This window comes from Girardinichthys multiradiatus, chromosome 14, assembly GCF_021462225.1.
Source record: "Girardinichthys multiradiatus isolate DD_20200921_A chromosome 14, DD_fGirMul_XY1, whole genome shotgun sequence".
In the NCBI taxonomy this organism is placed as follows: Eukaryota; Metazoa; Chordata; class Actinopteri; order Cyprinodontiformes; family Goodeidae; genus Girardinichthys; species Girardinichthys multiradiatus.
In genome coordinates this window covers 14,394,322-14,419,506 of record NC_061807.1, presented here as the reverse complement: position 1 = coordinate 14,419,506, position 25,185 = coordinate 14,394,322, and the positions used below count along the sequence as shown (strand labels likewise).

Below are 25,185 nucleotides of genomic sequence, written 5' to 3'. Positions count from 1 at the left end.
ATTCTTGTTCTCTTCTATTAATGATGAGAAATAAGCTGTTCTAGCTTGGCAAAGTGTCTTTTTATACAACAGTAGGCTATTTTTCCAGATTAAGTAGGAATCCTCTAGGTGTGTAGAGCGCCATTTTCTCTCCAATTTTCCAACATTGTGCTTGCAGCTCTGAATTAAACCAAAGACCTAGCCTCCTGTGAATGATTACCTTCTTTTTCAAGGGGGCTGCATTGTCTAATGCATCACGCAATGATGAAGAAACACTGAACAAGAGAATCAATTTGTGAAGGGGAAGAAACAAAATTATTGCCCTCCACTGTGTTTTTCTGTGATAATGAGGAAATCAAAAGTGGAACAGATTCTTTAAAGGTTGTTACAGCATTGTCTGATAATGATCTACTATAATGAAATTTTCTTTCAGGTGTGGAGTACTCGGTTAAATTAAACTCAAAGGTTATTAAGAAATGGTCAGACAGGACAAGGTTATGAGAAAATATTGTTATGTCTTTACACTCAATGCCATATGTCAGCACAAGGTCCAGAAAATGAAGACAAAGGTGGGTAGGTTTGTTAATGTTTTGAGCAAACCCAATTGAGTCTAAGATAGCATTAAACGCTATATTTAGGCTATCACTTTCAGCGTCGACATGAATGTTAAAATCCCCCACTATAATAACTTTATCTGTATTTAACACTAAATCAGATAAAAGGTCAGAAAACTGATCTAAAAATTGAGAGTAAGGGCCTGGTGGACGGTACAAAACAACAAACAGAAGTGGTTTTAATGCTTTGCAATTTGGATGAGGAAAACTAAGGATTAAATATTCAAAAGAGTTGTAGCTATTGATTGGTCTGGGACTAATCAATAAATCGGATTAAAAGATGGTTGCTACTCCTCCTCCTCGCCCAGTATTTCAAGGAATGTGAAAATTTAAATAATTAGTAGGAGTTGACTCATTTATAGTAACATAATCCTCTTGCTGCAGCCAGGTTTCTGTGAGGCAAAATAAATCAATCTGATTGTCACAAATCAGGTCACTAACTAGCAAAGTCTTTGAAGAGAGAGATCTTATGTTCAGTAAGCCACATTTAATTATTTTGTTTTTCTTTTTAGTCTGAGTTGTGTTTATTTTTATGAGATTTTCCTGATTTCCTCCTTTTAGATTATTTTTTAATCTATTCAATTTTGGCCACGGGCGAGACACTGTCTTAATAGGGTAATGGGTGGGTAGCAGTACAGAAGCTGCAGAGAGGAGTGTTAAACTATGACCCTGCTTCCTGGTCTGAACACTGGGTTGTCAGACTTTTGGAGAACTAATAAATTTGGCCAGATTCCTAGAAAGAAGAGCTGCTCCATCCAAAGTGGGATGGATGCCGTCTCTCTGGATCAGACCAGGTATTCCCCAAAATGTTCGGGAGTTATCAATGTAGCCCACATTGTTTTCTGGACACCACCTAGACAGCCAGCGGTTGAATGACAGCATGCAGCTAAACATGTCGTCACTGGTCAGATCGGGGAGGGGACCAGAGAAATTTACAGAGTCCAACATTGTTTTGGCAAACTTACACACTGAAGCAACACTAACTTTGGTGACCTCCGATTGACGTAACCAGGTGTCATTACCGCCAGCGTGAATAACAATCTTACTGTATTTACATTTATCCTTAGCCAGCAGTTTCAGGTAGGATTTGATGTCGCCCGTTCTGGCCCCTGGCAGACATTTGAATATGGTCGCTGGTGTCTCTAGTGCCACGTTTCTGACTATGGAGCTGCCAATTACCAGAGTTGGCTTCTCAGCGGGTGTGTCGCTGAGCGGAGAAAATCTGTTAGAAACACAGACGGGTTGGTGGTGACCTGTGGGCTGGGATCTAGGACTATGCTTTCTACGTACCGTCACCCAGCTGGCCTGAGGCCCCGGCTGCGCGGACTCTGCTGGAGGACTGCTACGGGGAGCTACCCTCGGTGGCTCCGCGCTAGTTAAGGGGCCTCCAATTCCAACACCCTCGCCTCCAAAGCTACAAAAATGCTACATTTATTACACATACCATTATCACTAAAGGAGGCAGAGGAGTAACTGAACATCTGACAGAGAGAGGAGGAGAGAAACGGCAGAATGGATAGCCATGGTGGAGCTAAAGCTAACGCTAAGCTAGCGACCCTTTACCACTACTAGAAAAACCGTGTAAGACACGGAGAGTCCCCAAACGTTAAATACAGCAACAGAAAGTATGTGTTTTAACGTGCTTATGTATTAGAACAAGTAAGAGATATCACAGTAGACAGAAATCAGATCAAAAGAGAGCAGCCTTCAAACACCAAACAATCCACCGAGTGCAACAGCGAAAACAGGAAGTGACATTACTCCCAGAGCTCCAACCGAATGGTTGGGGGGCCTTAAAAGTTGCAACACAAAATTAATAGAGATAACGGCACTGTCCCAATACCCACACTACACCCTACGCCCCTCTATGAAGTGTTTACTTTGTACAAGTGCATGTAAGGGTTGAAGTGCGCAAGTTATAAGCGTGCAAAATTGGAGATTTGGGACAGTAGGGGTACGTCATCGACTTGCACCTCTGCACCGTAACTGCAACATCAAAAAGGGCAGGAACCAGTGCTGTTTTCACAGTCTTGCTGCTAAAAAAAACTATTTAAAACTGCAACAAGCAATTGTTTTGAGGAGAATAAAGTGCAGGAAGCGAAGGAGGCTTACACACCAGACTCTCGCCGCACCAGTGTTTGTTTGAAAGGTAACTTCAGTGTTATGGGCTACTGACTGCCCAGACTCACTCTGTGGTAACTTACAATGTTGAGCCTGAAAAACCAGTAAAAAAATATATATCTGTCAGCTTGCTGTCTAAAGTTTACGGAGTTCTTATTATTCTGATTTGATGGCTAGTTATGTTGACGGTTGTGATTGGTTTTTGCTCAGAACGTCATCTGCAGCAGTGAATTGTGGGTAATATACTTCACCGAAGTTCGCTTAGATGCGGGCCTCGCAAAGGGGGCGGGGCTAAGGACGACTTTGGAGAATTGGGACACACTACGCACTCGAACCCATCAACGGGAACACCCAATTCAGGGACACAAGTGTGGAAGTGCGCGTATTGGGACAGGGCCAACCTTTCAGCTTGCAGTACCTCCAAATCTTAACTCCCTCAAAAGCTTTACAGATTCAGATGGAATTAAAAGGCACAATATAATATTCTATTCTATATATTTCTAGAGTCTCTAGAAGTAGAATGGGAGGCAGATCCTTTCAGGCTCCTCTCCTGTGGAACCAGCTCCCAGTTTTGGTCCGTGAAGCAGACACTCTGTCTACGTTTAAAACTAGGCTTAAAACTTTCCTTTTTGATAAAACTTATAATTAGAGTGGCTTAGGTTATCCTAATCTATAGGCTTTCTTTCACTCACTTTTTTTTCTATACTTAGAAGCTACACCTGGCCTGGCTCTGTGTTTAGCTGTGGGACCTTCCTGAAGGGGGACATTGGCCAAGCTGCTGCTAACAACAACTTAATGCTCACCTTATACAGATGATACACATTGCCCTGTCTTTCAGTGTTTAACCCTCTCTCTCCTAGATGTAGCTACTGACTGAGCTTTTACTGTGACTAACTATATGTGCTCTCTTTCATACTCTAGACTTGAAAACTGGCTCAGAGTTCATCAGCTTTGCTGTCCTTCTCTCCTAGATAAAGCCTCTAAAGGAGCTACTACCATTAATATTTACTTTTCCTTCCCATAGAAAGGACTCCTGGATCAGTGCTTCTGTGTTCTTTTTGTGTCTCTGCTCTGTTCTCTCAAACGGTCGGTCATGGCAGATGGCCGCTCACACTGAGCCTGGTTCTGCTGGAGGTTTCTTCCTGTTAAAAGGAAGTTCTCCCTCTCCACTGTTGCTACATGCATGCTCAGTATGAGGGATTGCTGCAAATTCAACATTTCTTCTCATTTTTTAAAGTAGTTTAATGAAAACAAAAAGGAATAATAAATGCACTTGAAAAATATTTTGTGTGTAAACTTAAGAAAGCTTAGTAAACACCTCATTTTGAACTATATCTTTAGGAATAAATGTAGTATCAGTCATAAATACATGTTATTCTTATTTGTTTTTCTGCAACTACGTGTTTAAATGAGACTAATCGAACAGTCGGAGTAAATGGGAAACAAATCAACTTCAAAGTGCAGGACCAGCATTCCTTACTGAGATGTTTTATTAAGTCTGTAGATATTTCTCCTTTGTTTACAAAAATATTTGGTATAGTTTACAGTTTGTAAAGATAGGAAAAAAATCTGTTTGTGTCTCTGCTCTACAGAAAGTATGCACTGACATGTGCAAAAAAGTCTCTGATCATTATCTTTCAGTCGTGAGACATTTCCTCATAGCAGGTGTCAGATTTCTATTGTGTTAAACTACAGAGTTGCGTCTTTTACTGGTGAACAATAAAACAGACAATGAGAGGGAGGAGAAGAAAGAGTCTGTAGAAGTTGTCTTCACTATCTCCCAGTAGTTGTGCAGACATCGACTTAGCCACCATGTTGCTCTCTGTGCTGCTGCTGCTGCTGCTGGTCAGCGGTTCACAAGGTTCACATTTTCTAGGTACTATGATGACCTACTATCCAAAGGAAACTAATGCAGACGGATCAGTCTCAGTAAGTTGATACTGTTTGTGAAGTATTTTGTCAGTGTTGTAACTTCAGATTTATCCAACGCCGCTTTGATTCCCAGGTGATTCTGCGCTATAAGGTGAATTACGACAACTGGTCACCTCTTGAGTCCTGGGTCTGTGGTGGCAACTGTGGAAATGAGACTCAGACGCTTGCATTAACCAAAGTGGAGGAAGTAACCGGTGAATGGTGTCAGAGTGAAGGAATCATAACTCGTCTGCTTCCCAACAACACTGGATTTGAGACTGTGTGAGTCCATTTAAACAGTGAACAAAATTTAATATGGCTGTTTAAATTGTTATTGAGTTTAACAAATTCATCTGTTTAATCAAACACCACGCCTTTGAACTAAAACAAAAGTTAATCTGTAACATTAACACAGTTAATTCATGTAAATATGAGGCGGGTTTAAATTATGTGGATCTGCAGTACTGGAGTATTAAATATATAAATAATAAATAAGGCTATGTAGGATCTAAAAACATCTCATTTATGTCCTCTGCAGGTTTGCTGGTGGAAATTGGATAAATAACATACAAAATGGTGTTTCATCTTGGAGAGCTGTTACTGACGTTGAACTGAGGAACCGGTCTGACATCGGAAAACCCAACACATCACCACAGACCACCATCCTCCCAGCTCTGAGGTAATCTGAGGTTACAGTTGTAGGAATAAAAGGTTTATTACAGAATAAATCAGAATTTTAATCTGCAACAGGATTCAAACCTCACCACTGTAAGGGATAAAATACAACATCTACAATAAAAAACTCACAGTCTGACATTAAATCAGATAAAACATTTCCTGTTTTAGATCAGTTAGGAATACCAAAATGATTTTTCTTGAATAATGAGAGAGATTTTTTTTTTCTACATCAAATTTAGCAGTTTACACAGAGTTGCTTAGTGTTTGGTAAACCTTTTAAACTGTATGATGAGTCAGTTGTTGTGGGGTTATATTCCACAAGCTACTCACAGTAGTTTGGAGGAAATTTGGCCATTCCTCCTACAGAACTGGTATAACTGAGTCTGGTTTGTAGGCTGTGTTGCTCACACGCACCTTTTATGTGATGGCCACTTTACTTTTGTTGCTAATTTGTCATTTCAATTATGGTCAGTGTCCATTTGGAAGACCTCTTTATGCTGAAACCTTAACAAAATGGCTCTTCTTTCCTCATGATGCCATCTATTTTCTTGAAGTGCAACAGTCCTTCTTGCAGCAAAACACACACACACCATGATGCTGCCTGTCCCAAACTTCACAATTGAGTTGTTGGTTTTTCACTATGGCCAATGACACAGTCTTGCCAGCTTCAGCCTACCTCTTCGCCTTTTTTTTGAGGTTGATATAATTTGCACCCAAACATATATGTTAATTTCTAGAAGACAGAAACTGTCTCCGTTGAGAATATTTCCATGGGTGGACATTCACACGGTGTTTAGAGTTGCATATAATTGTTTGAGCACAGGAACGTGACACCTGAGCCATCTGCAAATTGTACCCAAGGATAAAGAGGAATGTTCAAGGTTCACAGTTCTCTTCCTGATATTCTTACAAATGTTTCCATGCTGTAGCTCAAGCATACAGTGTGCATGCAAAGGTGTGCCTCCAATAATTAAGATAATGAGAACTAATCTATTAGATGTTTGCAATGCAGTGACATTAACTTATGGGTTTTCTAAAATTGTTTAAACTTCTTACTTTGAAGGTTATTTCTTATTACCGGTTACTTCAAATTTTACCATTTTTGGTTTTAAGATGAACCTTGTAGAAGAACCGGTTCATTTATATGTTTTTGTTCAATTAGAGTTCCTTCAAACTGTCCGAGAAATATTGACCTGCTGGCCTTCGACCCAGATGGAGATACTGTTAAATGCAGATATGGAAACACCTCAGATTCAGAGTGTAACCCCTGCACACCGCCGTCCGTCCTCAGCCTCTCACCTGTAAGTTACAATCTCACCTGTGGGTAGCTGCTACAGGCAGTTAGTCTGGCTCTGATTAATCTTTTAATGATGAACAACAATCATAATCTATTCCCAAAAGTCAAACTCAAACGTTACATGATTTAAATTATTTGTACAGGAGCAGCATCAACTTGAGCAGCACAATTAAATATTTCCTCGTGTTTTTGTCTCTTTTCTGTCTCCTTGAAGTCTTGCTCTCTGTCATTTAGCCCAACCAACAGCAGTACTGAGCTTCCATACGCGGTCCAGTTGGTGATGGAGGATTTTCCCACACAGAGCATCACTTTGACTCAAACTAATGGTTTGCAGGAGGTCAAAACTACCAGTGACGCCATCAGCAAGATACCTTTACAGTTCGTTTTGAAAGGTAAAATCCCATACTTACATCATCTTGTTTTACAGCCACAGATAGCTGCTCTGAAGTTAGGAAAATAATGTTCTGATCATTTGGAAAGAAATCGCTAGTGTGCTGTTTGGTCCAATACTTTAACAGTTGTTCAGATTGTTGGCTTGAAAAGAGGATGATATCCAAGCAACATGTAAAGAAATCTAACCATATTTAGCAGGATGGCAGCTGCACAAACATTTGAACTCATACATAAACATTTCTGATCTAACATTGACAGAGAAACGTGAATAAAGATAGTGTATGGCCTAAGTGAAAGTAAGGTGTAATTTTCTTAGACAATATGACCTCTTGGCTTTGTTTTTTCCCAATACTTTAACTCTTTAGTGGGCCTTCCAGTACCATCCTGCACAGATGGTCTCTATCTGCCCAGATTCCTGTCGCCAACTCCGGACAACAGAGCTCAGCTCTACATCCCCGTCAATCAGGCTCTGGAAATCCCCATCAGAGCAGAGGCGACCGCGTCTCAGTGAGTGAAGACAAACAAATTTCAAGAAAAGTTATAGCAACAAAATCCAATCCAAAGGCCAATCAGCTAAGAGTAGTTGGCTTCCAGAATTGACTCTGGTTCATTTTTTACAAGATTTGAGGTAAAAGAGTCTAGATGAATGTAAGTTAACAAAATCAGGATAGATACATTGTTTATGAATGACATAGTCCCACCTATTCCTGCGCAAAAATCCACTCTGTTTATTGAGAGGGACATTTTGAAGGTACCTCCTAACACATCTGTGTCTTTCCTCTTTGTTAAAGGTCAACCGAGCTCCTGTACAGTGGGCCGTACAATGTGGTGAAGACTTCATGGGGATCAGGAAACTTCTCTCTGACGTGGAGGCCATCTGTGACTGAAGCCGGACAGAGCCACCCCATCTGTTTTGTCGCCCAAGCAAAGTCAGTATTCTGTGTAATGACCAATTTTTAAAATGAAAAAAATGCAAAAAATAAGTGACAAAAAGATAATTTATTATTAGGTTGTCCAATATATTATTGCAAACATACACTAATCTACATTTTGTGGCTGCTTTCTGATCACTGGTTTTGTAAAGCGGATACAGATTTCAGACGATGCCTACTTCTCTTTAAGAAGTAGGAGTAACAAAGTAAAATATATTTTTCAATCCATGGATTGTGCCATTAATTATTTATATGAGGAGCAGAGGCAACATAACGTCTCTGTATGAAGGCGGTCGCTGTGAAACAAGGTTTTACTATTTTAAAACAAGAAAAAAAATATTCTGTAGTGGATTTTAAGCTGTGATTAGCATCTTTTATTAGCGATTAGTGCCGTTAGCATGTCAACAGCTAATTTCTCAATGCATTTAGAGATATCACCCAACGATCCCCAAGTTATTTAACACCAACTGATCATGTAAATAAGTTACCAAAGTGAGCTCCACATAGTGTTAGGAAACACTTTGCAATAATGAATATCAACTCATTTTATTAGAAATGTTGTTGATCTTTGCAGCTAATTTTGGTACGAATCAAATTTCCCCTGTAATTGCATTTATACAATAATAATAGCATTTTCTCTGTACTACCACCCTTTTGTCCTGTAATAGATAAACATGCTTTCTGTTCTGAAAAAACTGTACATTTAAAGACAGTTTTCACAACAAAATCTTTTGTTTTAAATTATTTCCACAGTGTCTCCGGTACTTTCTATCACTCTGACCTCAGATGTGTTATTGTGACGGTTGGAAACAGTGAGTCAAGTTCTCTCTTGTTCCTCATGTTGTAAAGTCCGCCAGTGGTTTTCTGCATTGCTGATGTTTCTGTGGATCTGGTTTTCTGTTTACATGTCCACCAATGACTACAGCAACTTTTATTGAAGCTGCAAGTACAGCAGGCCCCCTCCTTACAACTACAACCCCAATGACTCTACCAGCCACCCCACCTCTAGTTACAACCGTAGGGACTGTCCCAGCCACCCCACCTCCAGTTACATCTCCAATGATTGCAGCAACAACACCTGCTTCAGGACCACGTAAGTAGGACTTAAGCAGATGTTTGCAGACTCTGTCATAATAACACTGCATTTTATTGCACCTAAGCTGTGATTTGGAGAATTCTGGCCTAAATCGTGAAGTTGATTTTCTCTGTTTCCAGAATATGTTATAGCTCTGGATATGCAGATCTCTACCACACTTTCATTGGAGAATGATTCTGATACCATCATAACTCTGGTTAGTAACTTTTTTTGACACCCAAGCAAATGATAAGGAATCGGTTTCAGCCTAACAGGTTGCTCCATATCTCTGCATCTTGATGTTTAAACATGCGGATTCAGCTGCTTTGAGCAGCTTATTCTAGCACAAACAAGGATACGTGATGTTAACAACCTGTGTTTTCTTCCTCAGATAAAAAACAAACTGATTGAAAAAGGGCTGCCTTCAGCCATAACCATTCGCCTCCTGAGCAGCAGTCGAGTGGCCGTTACAACAGCAAGGCCCTAGAGGAGCATCATTAAGAAGTGACTGATCTTGTAGTCTTCATTTTGTATTTCTATCATGATTGATTTCATTGTCAAATAACGAGATTTGGGAAGCCAGGATGGTTTTCATGACAAAATGCCCAACCTAAACAAAGTTGAATAAAAGTGACGGAGGAACTTTAAATTTGGCTGACAGGTCATTGAAAGACATAAAGACATAGAGATCATCAATAAACATAATCCTTTCCAACTGGAAACAGTTGTAAAATAAAGTGTAAAATGAAAAGTATAAAGTATATACTGTATAATCTATGTATCAGTGGACCTGTGTCCCTCAGGGCAGGGGTGTCCAATCCCAGTCCTCAGCTGCTTGGTGTCCTTCATGTTGCTGCCCCAACACAGCTGATTCAAACAGCTTAATTAGCTCCTCAGCATGTAATGAAGTTCTGAAGGAACATGCTAATGACCCATTTATATGTTTCAGGTTTTATTCCAATAAGGTTCATTGTGTCTATATACAACTTGGTTTTTAGGTTCTTTTGTTATTAGAAACACAACTTTTTTGTCTCTGACAACATACCTAACATGTTTCAACTGGGACTTCCAAGGCTGAAATATACGGGTTCAGCCTTGGAGTTAAGGGGAGGAGGTCTGTCGTCAGTGAGGGAGCACAGAGCTAAACTGCTACGTCTCCGAATTAAAAGGAATTACCTGAGGTTGTTCTCTTCTTAAGAGAATGCTGGACCAAGGTGGCCCTGGAAAAGACCCAGACCTCACTGGAAGAGCTATATATCTGTTCTGGCCTGCAAAACACAAAAATGGGTGTTGCTGGGAACAGGGATCTCCAGTCGTGGCATTTTCATACCATATTGAGCAGATGGTTGCCAACATGTGCGAGGGGAGTTTTGCTCTACAAAAACGATATCCAAATTGTACGATTAACTTTATTAATTCCACAATCAATCCAGCATCAAAGTAGACGGGCCACATTAATGTTTTGTTACCTGTGTTTGGATGACCTTCAACTATTTGGAGTAATTGTATGTTGTGTATGTGCGTGAGCATACATGTACAAGTAAGTGTGTTTGTGTTGAGTGGGTGTGTGTGTGTGAGTGTATGTTTGTCACTTGCAATTGTACATTTGTAAGTGCGGCAAGAATGGTACAAGGCCTGTAATCCATAGCACCTTAAAGCAGCAAGAGGCAGGTAGACCCGGCTCCGAAAAGCTATAGCAGTCCCACGCCGCCAGACCTAAAGCATCACAACAGGGCAGCCATACGCCCCGCACTGAAGCAGGTTCCAAGCAGCCCCCAGCCCAAACAGGCACAGAGCGAGACGCAGGGCAACAAGCACCCCCCGACCCAGCCACAACACCAACCGCAGCTGTGCAGGCCAAGCCCGGGAACCGGTCACAGGATCTTCAACAACCACCAGCAGCAGGACTACCCAGCAGAAAGCAGGGGAGAACTCCACAGAGTCCCAAAACACATTGGGCAGGCACCAGCTAACCGCAGCAGTCATAACAGGAGGTCTAGAAGGAGGGATGCTCACTAGAGCCCAGAACCCTGTGGCCCTCAATTAGCCACCAGACAGGGGCCCACGACTCCGGGACATGGCCTGAGCAACCACACAGACAACACCAACCCCCTCATGATCCAGAATGGTTCAAGGACAAACCGCCTCCCACTCCTGGTCCAGGGCTCTAAAAGGAATGGGTCCAGATGGACCCGCCTTCGTCTACATCTCCAGAGCCTCATCAAGGGTTCCACGGGTGCTCCCCAAGGCTCCAACGAGCATCAGCACCACTCTCCAGGACCTCGTCGAGGGTTCTACCGCAGGTCTTCAGGGCTCCTCCGAGGGTTCCAGTGATTTCTGCACCGCTCTCCAGGGCCTAGCCAAGGGTTCTTCCAGCTTCCATGCCATTCTCCCAGGCCTCGCTGAGGGTTCTTCTGGTTTCCATGCTAGTATTCTGAGCCTCACTGAGGGTTCCAGAGCTCCACCGTGGTTCCAAGTCTCTAGAACTCCTCCATTCTTGTGGGTTTCAGTCTTTCGAGCACCTCATAGGTTTAAGTCTCCAGAGTTCTACCGTGATCCCAAGTCTCCGTCCCAACCTCCCAGTCAACCACCTGATGGGAATCTATGGGTCATGGTCAGCCTCCAGCTAATGTTCCCAGATGATCCTCTACACCTCTCACCCAACCCTCAGACAGGGTTCCCAAAGGGTCCTCCATGCCTCTCGGCCAGCTTCCAGACAGGATTCTTCGTGGTCAACCTCCAGACAAGGTTCACCATGGATTCTCCCAGTTCCCTGGCCAATCTCCAGACTGGCAAATCCTCTGTCTCTGCCGCACAACCAGCTTCCAGACATCCGTCTCTGTCGCAGCCAGCCTCCAAGACTCCTTCTCAGCCGCTGTCGACCTCTAAGGCTCCCGTCCACAGCAACTCGCCAGGCTGGGTTCTCCATGGGTTCTTCGTGCATTGTCGCCGGCCTCCAAGGTCTCGCACCTTTGTCGCCGGTCTACCAACCGTCCATCTGATCTCTTAACCTGACACCCTCACCCCAATCCCTAAGCCTTAAGGAGCACCCAGCACACAGGCAGCAGTTGTCAGGGATCTCAAAGTTTCCACTGTGTTACCCTGTGACTCTGGTAAACTCTTTGAAAGGTTTTTCTAGGTGCCACTGATCTTACTGTACAGGATCATTTGCTCTTTAACATGTCAGTGCACACTAAGTATTCCTCCTTCAAAAATTAGGTTGGAGGGCTGAGAAGAGCTTATATACAAGTGTACTGCCAAAACAAAAACATGTTTAGGCTTAAATAACTCAACTAGTTCTTACAAAATAAACCTTTTCCAGTTTTTGCTCAGGACAGAGGGTCCAAAACCCTTTTGAATTGGGGAGAAATCAAACGTGACTTATTTTATAGCTTATGGCTGAAACGTCCAGTACCGTAAGTTCTCTGAAGGTACATTCCTCAATAATATTGAACTATTTCTTTCACAGGATTCGGGAGGAAAATACACTAGAAAATATCATTTTAAATTAGAATCTAAGGGCAGTTCAAAGACTAACTTTGCCTATGGCATCATTGGCACAGACAGGATAGACAGTGATCGTTAACAAAACACCAGCAATCATATGAACTTGGGTGGCCCAAACAAACAAAAGATTTGTATACCTTCTGGCCTCAGTGACTTAAAAGCAGAAACTTAACTGGCCCACAATTCTTAGGACTGTGAGAACTCCCATCTTTGCCTGTAATAATATTTTACATTCTGTCTCTCAGGTGAAGAGAAAGTGGTTCGGTGTCAGCTACTGACTGGAAAGACCTGGGGCTAATGTTGCCTATTTAATGGGTGCTCCTCATTCCTGTGGTTGTTCCTGCTCTTCCCATAGCAGGCAGGAATTTGATTAGGCTTAGTTTTTGTTTTCAACACATGCACATTCGTTCTTTCATAAAACCACAAAAGCAATACAACTGATTTGCAGTATTTAAATTATTCATGGTTAACTGTTTTTTTTGCCTCAACTTAAGTTTATTTAATAAAAACATTTGATTGGCGGAAATTAGTGTGTTGTCTCTTTTTTTAAAGACTTCATGAGTCAGGTTGCTGTAAGACATTTAGAGGAATTTCTTAGGAATCATGTCCTTTACAGTCCAAAATGTCACCAACAATACAAAAATTACTGTATGCCTCTTTTTCCACACAGGGTGGTAATTTTATATGTAACCCGAATGAGGGCGTTGGTCAATGTTGAGCTGTGGTTCATGTAAAATTGAAGATGCAGTCCAGCCTAATGTTTTGTGGATGTAATAATAACTGACAATAACTTAACTCTGTTGCATTTATCAACTCCTTTGAATTATGTAAATGTTTAATCTGTAGTTTATGGAAAGAAATTTGTTTCCTGGAGAAACCTGTGAGTCAAGTTGATTACAGTAAAAAATTGCATGAGAGTCACAAGGTTGGAATCTAAAGCATTTCTGGTCTCGTTTGGTCTTTGCAACCTTTACTTTGGCAGCTCACGAAGATGGGTAAAATGTTGGCAAACACAAAGCGCATTTTCTACTGGTGAAAATGAATGATTTTAAACAAAGGTAGAGATGATAAAAGACGTCCAGCAATACAGACTGCAAAGAGAAACGGACAGAATTCAAATATATATTTATATGTCCCGAAACAAAGTTTGAGCCTGAAGTAACGTCAACAAAGTCCCAGAGACAAAGTGAAAACAGGCAGGTAGAAACTGTAGAGCTGTGGGAACATCTGAGTTTGGGAGGAATGAAGTATATCAAGTTAAGTAACTTAAAGATGTTTTATCAGAAAGCCTATATAATGAACTTACTAGTTCCTTCAACACTGATGCTCTTTACAGAAAAGGTCAGAGCAGACTCTACCTGCTGAGGAGGCTGAGACTTTCTTTTCAAGCGCAGGGAAATTAAGTCCATATTTGACTCTGTGGTGGCTTCAGCCATCTTCTATTTTGTAGTTTGTTGGAGCAGTAGTTTATCTACAGCTGAGTAGAGTGGTTAAATAAGCTTATTATGAAGACCAACTCTGTCATAGAATGCCCCCTCAACCTAGTGCTGGTAGTGGGAGACATAAGGATATCAATATTGACCATGTCTCCCACCTCATGCGTCAAACTGTTGCAGAACTGGAGAACTCCTTCAGCAACACACTGCAGAATCCTTGGTGCACAAATGGGTGTTTTCGCAGGTCCTTCCTTCCAGCAGCTGTAACACCTTAGAATCATCACTGCACCCAACAAACTCAATAAGTGTTTACAAAATCACCCTACTCAATTTGACATTTCATTTATTCTGTATTTTTTAATAACTGTTCTGTATCTTTCTCAGGTTGTAAAAAAAAAATCCCTTATTATGCAGTCTCTTATTTTATTTCTTGTTTTTAATATTTTATGACTTAATGTGTATTTGTATGCTTCTATTTGCCTTTAACTTTGCTGCTGGTACACCTAAATGTCCCCTCCGTGCCATAATTCACTAAAACACCTATTTAAAGTATTGCAGCACAGAGTGGATCAATAGGCCTGGACTTAACTGATACTTTCTTTTGCAGTCTTGTATTCTTCCATTGAATCTAACCAGTAGCAGTGGTGAAGGCCTTTATGCAGTCCAGCTGGCGAATGAAGGCTTTCCCTGGAGAACCATATCAGAACTAATCAGCGCAATCAGCAATATTTTTATAGAGTAAGAATTGTTTTTACTGTAATGATGCAAAAGTCAGCATTAAGAGTATTTATACTTTGAAATAGGTCAGTGAGTGTCTGGATTGAAGAGTTTTATAGACTAATTAGTTGCTTTTTCATATTGTTTGATTCGGCTGTAACTTTCTGAAACAGTATGGAAGTATCAGCAACTGCATGTTATGACCTCAGCTCTGGCATGTTGGGTGCAGGGTGACTCAGAGTGCTTTAGCTTGCTTGTGTATTCAACCATTTTAACAGCCACTGTTATATTTGTATGCACCGTGATACGACCACTTAGCCTCGTGCAAACAAAAATTATGATGCCTATCAAATATGAGATGCTTTGTGTGGCATCCTATGTGTCTGCTGACCTGAAGTGTTGTGTGTTTATTTGTTTGTTTTAGTTTTTGTAAAAAAAATCAATTTCCAGTGAATGAACTGACAAACTATGGAGTGCTAAAAAGCAGTTGAAAGTTACACTAACAACTACATCTAGTGGCTAGTTATGGAAGTACAAGTTATTACTGTTATTACTTTAGCTCATCCAGAGTGTTGGGTCTTGAGTCTCTCAACGTTCTCTTCACAATATCCCACAGATTCTCTATGGGGTTCAGGTCAGGAGAGTTGGCAGGCCAATTGAGCACAGTGATACCATGGTCAGTAAACCATTTACCAGTGGTTTTGGCACTGTGAGCAGGTGCCAGGTCGTGCTGAAAAATGAAATCTTCATCTCCATAAAGCTTTTCAGCAGATGGAAGCATGAAGTGCTCCAAAATCTCCTGATAGCTAGCTGCATTGACCCTGCCCTTGATAAAACACAGTGGACCAACACCAGCAGCTGACACGGCACCCCAGACCATCACTGACTGTGGGTACTTGACACTGGACTTCTGGCATTTTGGCATTTCCTTCTCCCCAGTCTTCCTCCAGACTCTGGCACCTTGATTTCCGAATGACATGCAGAATTTGCTTTCATCCGAAAAAAGTACTTTGGACCACTGAGCAACAGTCCAGTGCTGCTTCTCTGTAGCCCAGGTCAGGCGCTTCTGCCGCTGTTTCTGGTTCAAAAGTGGCTTGACCTGGGGAATGCGGCACCTGTAGCCCATTTCCTGCACACGCCTGTGCACGGTGGCTCTGGATGTTTCTACTCCAGACTTAGTCCACTGCTTCCGCAGGTCCCCCAAGGTCTGGAATCGGCCCTTCTCCACAATCTTCCTCAGGGTCTGGTCACCTCTTCTCGTTGTGCAGCGTTTTCTGCCACACTTTTTCCTTCCCACAGACTTCCCACTGAGGTTAAAGAGTAACGAAGATTAATGGGCTATGTACAATATAAACAAGTTGATTAAAGATGATTGAAAATTATGACCAAAAGAGTGATGCAACATTACCATGCAATGTTTATGTTTGAGAACCAAGGATTATCTAGAAGAATCTGGAAATGAAGTTAAATTAGTCTTGGAACCAACTTAGACAATAATCAGCAACATTTAGACAACCATTCACAATACAAGATCAGATAAAATATTATTTAATAAAATAATGTTTTAAGAAAGATTTGCTGAATAAAACCAACCTTCTGGATGACCATTTCTCAACGGTGTCTCATTAGCTGCTTTTATTTATTAAATAATATTTAAAGAAATATTATTAAGGGAATGGTAAAACATTCAAGGACGTATTTTGGAAAAGAGCCAAATCTTTCTAGAGAAATGGGGCTTAATGGTGTTTACTTAGTTATTAAATTTAGTAAAATGATGTTAAGGAACTATTATTTACTGGATTGAAAACTAAACCTTTTTGGGTAAATATTATTTAGCAGCAAGCCCGTGTCCATAGCCGTTAGCAGTTAAAGCTAACAAAGAAGCTGATAGCTTAGCACCAGAATCAAACACATACCTTTAAAATACCAGGGTTAATAAAAGGGTTAAAATGCATAAGCGCAGATGGCGCGTTATGGCCGATCTACTGTGTTTAAAATTGTGGAGGCATAAAGCTGTGTTTGAATAGATTAAAAGTGTTATTATTGTGTTTACCATTATAAGATGAATTCTGGGAATTATTTGTTCTGTACATAAGGAAATAGGCCTGTCTGGAAACAGATTACATTAGGGAAACGTTCATGGTGAGAGGGAAAAACTAATGAGCTTGTTATTGCAGGAAATCTTGTGATATGCTGGTCCCTGCCAAGTCAATTTGACCTGAGAATTTTCATCCAGATAAGTCACGAGAATGCTATTATAAAATGTCACATAGCCCAATCTGATGTTTTCCAGATGTTTGGCTGAATGTGTAGAGAAAGCAATGTTGTGGATGCCAGAAGTATTACGTAAATGAATAATTTAAATTGGTCAAGAGGGCCCAAATACACAGCAATGCTTTGTATCTGTATAAAAACCGCCCCGTAAAGACTGAACGGGAGGGAGATTTTTGGAATTTTTGATGAAGATGATTCTGTGCGCTTTTTGAAGAATAAAAGTTCCCTCCCGTAAGGGCTGTTTTGAGAGAAGATATTTCTGAGTTCTGTTTTAATTATTTTAGCTCAGTGATAAGACCGCCCACTCCTAAATATTGGTGGCCCGTACGGGCTTCAAGTAAAGTTGTCTTAACTTTAAAAACACACAAACAAAGAACACAACCTGAGCACGTGTGCTGCAGATATTCTGCTAGCATCAAGATAGCTGAGTTCAACACAAACAAAACCAAACTTCATAAAATGAAAAACGTTTAGATCATTTCAATCTAAATCACTTCTATATTATTCTGGTCTGCCCAAACACTTAACCTCATGAACTGTGGTGAGGAACGATGAAGTTTGAAGAAACATCCAGTCAACAAACTGTTAGCTTTCAGCTAACCTCCTTAGCTGTGGGGGGTTGAAGGTACGGCTTCGTGAACAAAGGGTTAGCTTCCAGCTAACCTCCGTGGCTGTGGATGAAAGACGGCTTGTTGTGTCAGCCAACCACACAGCACGTTACCACGGTGATGCGGCCTCTGTTGTTTGTCCTCCTCTCAGACAAGGAAACCACTTCCCTCGGCTTGTAGAAACAGCGTCTCTGCAGGGACTTCTCTGGGACACTGTTTGCTTCTGCAGGTCTCAGAGAGAATGTCAAGCCAGGTGTGTACCTTAATTCCCATTTTTATCAATGACTACTGGGTACACACACAGTGCTTCACTCATACTTAACTTGCGCATATGATCGCGTGATCTTATGACACTCTTGGATCCAGTTGAAGAGTTATGTCTTTTTGCCAGCAAAGAGACATTAGCGCGATGTTCCCCTCCTATCCCGATGAACACTGGTGTGGAAAGAGGTCGGCTTGTTGGAGAGGGGCTGCTCTTATTCAGACAGTGGCATCATAGGAAGTCTGCTGCTACCCCCCTTTCCTCAGTCAGTTAAATGCAATTTATTTTGAAAGTTCCAGAAAAGTGTGTACCGGAGTTTTAATGCTGTTTCCATGGCGGTGTCCCAACATAAAGCAAAAGCAAAAGTTTCACCAATAATCACCTTGAGGAACTTGTGAGTCAAGTTACCATTGATATCATCTTCTTGGACAATGAGTCGATTGGAATTTGAAATTATATTGGTCTAGTTGAATACAATGGAAGTTGGCAAACAAGTTGCTCATGCTACGATGATGGAAATCAGTGAGTTCGAAAAAAGTTGAAGGCGGTTAGAGATAAGATAACATCTAAAGAAAAATACAGACAGAATGAAGAAACAAACTGGGAAATAAGAATTTTACTGCAGAGTAATGTTAGCAGAGTGGTAGCGAGAACGTAGAGCCGACAGGAACTGTGTCAAAGCCAGAGGTTAAAAGAAATTAAGGATAACAGGTTTAGTGAGACATAAAGACCTACATTTACCAGGTCGAAGCTGACTGTCGACAGCTGAGATGGGATTGGAAAACTGACCAAAGATAACACATAATAACCTTTGTCTTTCAGAGTTCCTTCAAACTGTCAGAGAGATTTTAACTTGTTGGCGTTTGACCCTGATGGAGACAATGTTCAATGCAGATATGGATCCGATTCGTTAAATGAGTGTAGCCCCTGTGCACCACCATCTGTCCTAAACCTGTCATCAGTGAGTGACTCACCGTAAAAGCTTCTGCTTGTATAGAGGTTATAACAAGATTCATGCAGCACAAACGGTTTCCTCAGACTAAACTGGTGTTTTCTTGTGCAGTCTTGTACTCTCTCCTTCAACGAAACCAGTAGCATCAACGAAGGTCCGTATGCAGTGCAGCTGGTTATGGAGGACTTTCCACGGCAAGTAATTACATTGACTAACGTCTATGGAGTTCAAGAAACCAGAATGACCAATGAGGCAATCAGCAAAATACCAATCCAGTTTGTTTTGCATGGTAAGAGATTCTATTTTCCAAGATACACAATTCTTGTACATTCATGTAAGAGTGTAACAGTACACAAAAATCTCAGTTCAGCACATACTTTGGTTTTAAAGTCCTGGTTCGGTACATTTTTGGGTCGCTTCAGTCAAGAGAAATAAATAAAAAGTGACCACGACAGAAGTGATGACAGAACGCTCTTCTGCCTCATTACAGTGGACCCTGCTGTACCATCATGCATTGAAGGACTATTTCTTCCAAAGTTCCTACCTCCAACTCCAGAAAACAGAGCTAACTTGGTCACCAAGGCGAATCAAGCATTGGAAATACGCATCACTGCAGAGGCTACCAATTCTATGTAAGTAAAAAAAAAAAAAAAAAAAAAAAAACATTTGCTGTATTTAGAAAATATGATTTAAAATTCTGCTTATGTTACTTTACATATTTCTACTTAGGTTTGGCATTTACTGATGAGAGTAAATCTGTCCTCTTTTGTAAAATCTAGAATTTAAAGATTATCCTACACCGGTGGTGCAGTGATGAAAGTACGCCACCCATGTAGCCCTTGACACAGGCTTCCACGGGTTTGACTCCTGGCCTTTTGACGTTACTGCATGTCTTCCCCCTCTCTCCACCCCATTTCCTGAAAAATTAAAAAAATAAAGGTCACTAGTGCCTAAAATACAAAAAAAAAAAAACATGAATCTAAAATGATTGAACTAAAATAACATCAACTAGAGAACTAGAAGAAAAAGAAGGAAACTCAAACACTTAGAGATCATGGCAAATACCAAGCAGGGTGGCAAACTATTAACCTCTGACATCTCCAAGTAATCACAAATTTTATTGAATAATAGAGCTATTGTCTAACCCTTGGATTGACAGGGATTTTGACATTCATTAAGTTTCACTGTGTTTTACATTCAAGCTAATTTAGATTATTGTATAGTTAAGCCCTCATAACGCTTATTTTGCAGGAGCTGAATATTATTCAACTCATTCCTGGCTCAATAAATATATTTGAACATAGCACATATAATATACAGTCATATTCAGTTAGATTATTACTAATCCATCACCCAGAGCCTGTTTGCCATGGGAGACCCTACCAGGGGCATTTAAGACACAGACAACATAGCCTCTAGGATCATTCGAACACTCCCCACCACGATAAGGTGGTGGTTCAAAGAGGGGAACCACCTTAACGTGGTGGTGGTTCCACCAGTCCCCTCCCAGGGACTATATTATTCTGCTGGGGGACTTCAACGCCCACGTGGGAAATGACAGTGAGGAGGGGAGTTCCTGCCTCAAGTGGAGGAGTTCAAGTATCTTGGGGTCTTGTTTACGAGTGAGGGAAGAATGGAGTGGGAGAATGACAGACGGATCGGTCTCTTCACCACAACGGACCGGACTCTGTGCTGGTCCGATGTGGTAAAGAGAGAGCTGAGCCGAAAAGCGAAGGTCTCGATTTACCGGTCGGTCTATGTTGCTACCCTCACCTATGGCCATGAACTTTGGGTCATAACTGAAAGAACGAGATCCCGGAAACAAGCGGCTGAAATGAGCTTCCTCCGTAAGGTGGCCGGGCACTCCCTTAGAGATAGGGTGAGGAGCTCAGCCATCCGGGAGGAGCTCGGAGTAGAGCCGCTGCTCCTCCACATTGAGAGAAACCAGTTGAGGTGGCTCGCCTCCCTCAGGAGGTGTTCCAGGCACGTCCAACCGGGAGGAGGCCCAACTGAAAAGTTCATTTATTTGACTAACTCAATTCACTAAGTAAAAATAATTATATAGACAGTTTACACAAAGACTGATGTTTTAAAGCCTGTATTTCTGTTAATTATGATGATTTCTCACTTACACTTAATGAATGCAAGATATTTAGATTACAAAATTACATCAGACCAATAAAAAACTAAGTTTTTAATTTCAGAAATATGAGCTTAATGGTTATTTTAGAAAGGTGCTTTTAATCTGACAAACAAGTCTCATCGGAACGCATATTCTAATTTATTGAATAAGTCTTTATATTAATTTAGCTATTTGGTAAGCAAATTTGCTAAATAAGGAAGAAGTTGGCATAACTTCTGCTGCTAAATGGAGCAAAGTGCTTTCAGTTGGATCCATGATATGTGCAAAATATGCATCAACAGGCATCATTGGTATATATAAGACACAGTGACAGTGTGGTGGGTTGAGGTGAATTAACAACAGTAGTCTACAAGAGAATAATGCATTCAGCTCCAGCAGTACTAGAATAACTATTTTTGATTATCTGATTAATGATAAGTCTGGATTTTATGTGTTCAAGAGTTTAAATCTTGACCCTGTCAACGACCTCCCTTGCAGCCATCATATTTTTCTGTTTTTGTAAATTCAGTTGTAGTTTCTTTTAATTGCCCCTGTACTAGGCAGGTAAATCTTCAGCACCCAATCTCAGACACAGTGCTGTAGAACCTTTCTTTTGGACCTATTGGAAGAAGTACAGGCATGTATGTATAGATGATATATGTCTTGTTTTGAGGCATGAAGGTTGAGTGTGATGGGACTGGAGATTGGTAGTTTAAAGACAAAGTTGAAGCAATGTTTGCTGTTTCTGTTCATGTTCAATAGGTTGATGGAGTTGCATGCAGAGCTATAATCCACCAAACAACTTCTTAACGATATTCCTCATTCATTTATTCCTAGACATTTGACTGTATATTAATGAAATTTTAGGTATGTTTGGAGAAAGCAAAACTGTCTGAGGCACTTATTGACACTTTTACAATAAAAAATGCTACCAGTGATGACCTTGCCCTGTTTAATGCATGATGGAAGGAAAAATACCATCTGAACTGCCTCATTTCTTTGAATCTTTTAAGCCAGATTCTTTTGTGGTTATGTTAAGAAGACAAGAAAACTGCAATCTGTGGGTTGTGGGTTCAATTCCAGCTTCCTCCTGCCACATGTCGACGTGCCCCTGCACAAGGCACTAAACCTCAAATTGCCTACTGATAGGCGCATCGGTGCATGAATGTGTGCGTGTTAGTGAGTGCATCTGGGTGAATGTGGCTCTAATGTAAAGCGCTTTGAGTGGTCAGTATGACTGGAAAGACGCTATATAAGTTCAGTCCATTTACCATTTTACCATCTTACTGGAATATTACAGTCCTAAAGTTATGAAGAACAAAACCTCTTCCATGTGTCATAATCAGAAACATGTCTACTTCCTACATTCATATAGGTGTTTCATTGTTTTGGGAAATTTACTTTTGCTTTTCTCTTTTAAAGAATCTCCGAGCTCCTGTTCAGCGGGCCATCAAGTATGGTCAAGAATTCATCAGGATCAGGGAACTTCATGCTCAGATGGACACCATCAACGAAGGAAGAAGGAGAAAGCCATCCCATCTGTTTTGTTGTCCAGGCAACATTAAAGTAAGTATTTTTTTAGCAAAATAACTGTTGAACTCTTTTAAATATGTTGTACGAAATTATTAAATAAAACCCAGACAAATGTGCTGTTCAAAGGCCCTCCTCGTGCAGATTGAATATATACAATCCTTACTGAAAGTTTGGATCTGGCCCTAGAACCTATAGAAAGCGAGACATAAGCGGAAGACCTCCAAAGGGAGGCAAATGAGAGGCACCCAAATCAAATGCATTAATCTTTCTAATGTGAAGGAGCAGTGGCTCTACTCCGAGCTTCTTATCCTAGCTCTAAGGTTGAGTTCAGCCATTGTATGGAGGAAAGTCATTTAAGCCACTTCTATCTGCGATCTCTTTCTTTTGGTCTTCATCCGCATCCTATGACCACAGATGTTGGAATGTAGACAAATCGAGAGCTTTGCTTTTTGGCAGACCTCCTGCTTTATTACAACAGACCAGAGCTAGCATTACTGTAGATGAAGTCCTAGTTTATCTATCCATCTCCTGCTCCATCCTTCTACCATCACTAACAAGATGCCAAGATACTTGAACTCCTCCGCTTGAGACATAGACTGACTCCTGACGTTTTCTCAGTAGAAAACCATGGCCTCAAATCTAGAACAGCTGAGTCTTAGCCTAACATGTTCACATTCGGTGGTGAATTGCACTGGTCCAAGCTGAAGGTCAAAAACCAAAGATAACCAGACACCCTCCTGTGCCCAACTACTCCCTGAGATCATGTCCATGAACACTACAAACAGGGTGGAGGACAAGGAGTCCACCTTTCACTGGAAACAAGCTAGACTTGGTGCCAAAAATGCAGACAGAGCTTTTGTTTTAGCTAAAGCAGAACCAGTCTCTTAAGCCCTCCCCAGAACCCCATACTGCCACAGCACAGCTACAAAATGCCTGATATATATTCTTGTCCTAATAACAGCCAGCCTGTTGCAAATACTCGGCATTTAGAGAACTGTATTCAACTTTCTTTAACAAATTCACAATGATCTACAATTTCTTTATGGTATTAAACTCTAATTTATTTTCATAGTTCAACCAAGTATCACTCCGAGCTTCGATGTGTCATTGTGTATGTCGAGTACAGTGAGTAAACTGCCTAATCTCTTCCGGATCTATTAGTAAATCAGTTAAACTAAGTATTCATGCTAGTCACTGTTGGAAAACAATTAGAAATGTTAGCTGACTCAAAGGGTCCACTAACCTACACTGTAATGTCTGCTTGCTGTTATTTAGGTCTTGTAGCTAGAGTGAACATGAAGGTGTTGTCGTCATTGTCATCTGGAGGCAATGTCAACCATGTCCTCCTGCAACAGGTGAGGTTTTGTCCAAATGTAGGAGGGTTGTCCTGCATTCAATCAGCAAGTGATCAAAACAAGCCAGTTTTCATTTGATCAGCTGGTCGAAAGCTGGAAAATCCGTTTTTTTTTCAGGTCATTAACTGCATCAAAACTGAACGATGCCCTCGTTGTTCAGCCTTTAAACACATCAACCAGCATCATGTTCTTTGATGCACTTTGCACATAAATGAGGATAATCTAGTAATCTCTTCATTTTCAGACAGATTCAAAGATACTATCTCTATAAAGGAACATAAAGCACATTCTTATCTCTCTTTCATTGTAAAATTACAACAAAGTTTACACAAATAGTTTTGTACCAGTTATAACAATTAGAAAGAAAGGCAGAATCAGTCAAAATCAGAACTAGTAGGTTAGACTTGAAACCAAGCAACAACAAAAAAATGGTTCTCCAGATTATGGAGAACTACAACATCTTCTACCATATGCATGGTCTTCATGTATAATTATTGTTTTTCTGAATCTGGCCCCCCTTGATGGCTGGCTATCTTCAACTTCTCCTGGAAGTTATGTAAACATGACGCTCTGCTCCCTCTGCCCCCTCCCTTCCCTGAGGACATCTGTGGACCTGCTCAGAACTTTGTGGCCGGTTGATGAACCTTCCAACGAACCATCAAGGACAATGGCCTCTGTGACAGTGCTTCATGGACTTACTTGCACACACTCACTTGCACACACACACTTGCTCAAGATAAACATTTGCACTCCTCACACCACCTTCACCGTTCCCAGCATGATGTTGTTTTGTAAATTTGTTGCTTCTTTGTGCTGAGGTTTTTTGCAATCTCAAACTGTATCCTGCTAAGGATAAAGTGTGAAATATGATTTTTTTTCCCCTCTACTTACCTAATGTGGCCTCTTTTCTCATCTAGCAAGGTCAGCGCCTGTGAGTGGGCAGCAAAGCCTCGGTGACCCGTCTCCCTTGTCTTGTGTCATGATGTATGTTTGGATGGGTTGTACTGGAATTCTAATTTCCCCTCGGGGATCAATAAAGTATCTTTGAATTGAATTGAATTGAATTGAATTTATACTGCATGCATTGTACTGATGGCACACAACTTTATATTTCTGTTATCACAGTAGCAGTTCCTTACACAGTCACTGTGTGTGTGTGTAATTTCACTAAAAATGTTTACTGGAATTTCACTATAAAGGTCAAAGGTTATTTTATCAGTTTATGAGCTCTTAATTAATACTTTGATTCAAATTGTCAATTGTTTTCTTTATTTATAATGCATGAATGCTAATGTAATTTTTTGGCCAATTTCTTGTTTGTTTTAACTTTGATTCTGTGAAATACTTTGATCTGCTTTGTATATAAATACTGCCATGCAGATAAACTTGCACCGCCTCACATGCTGCTACTAGTCTGTT

General features: G+C 40.9%; 1 protein-coding gene across 1 annotated transcript; it reads left to right on the top strand.

Annotated features, from left to right (window-relative positions):
* The first annotated feature begins 4,512 nt into the window (after window positions 1-4,512).
* On the top strand, window positions 4,513-9,649 carry LOC124881114. The gene is made up of 11 exons (XM_047386626.1): window positions 4,513-4,643; window positions 4,720-4,907; window positions 5,164-5,304; window positions 6,466-6,604; window positions 6,815-6,992; window positions 7,359-7,500; window positions 7,785-7,922; window positions 8,679-8,737; window positions 8,851-9,018; window positions 9,141-9,217; window positions 9,392-9,649. Exons 1-11 carry the CDS (start codon window positions 4,527-4,529, stop codon window positions 9,485-9,487), a joined length of 1,443 nt encoding a protein of 480 aa, XP_047242582.1. The 5' UTR covers window positions 4,513-4,526; the 3' UTR covers window positions 9,488-9,649.
* The last annotated feature ends 15,536 nt before the right edge of the window (window positions 9,650-25,185 follow it).

Bases quoted from the DNA above. Each gene is read 5' to 3' on its own strand.
- LOC124881114 (XM_047386626.1), top strand. From the start codon at position 4,527: ATGTTGCTCTCTGTGCTGCTGCTGCTGCTGCTGGTCAGCGGTTCACAA. The intron at 5,305-6,465 runs GTAATCTGAGGT...TTGTTCAATTAG, and splicing joins ACCATCCTCCCAGCTCTGAG to AGTTCCTTCAAACTGTCCGA. The intron at 6,605-6,814 runs GTAAGTTACAAT...GTCTCCTTGAAG, and splicing joins CCGTCCTCAGCCTCTCACCT to TCTTGCTCTCTGTCATTTAG.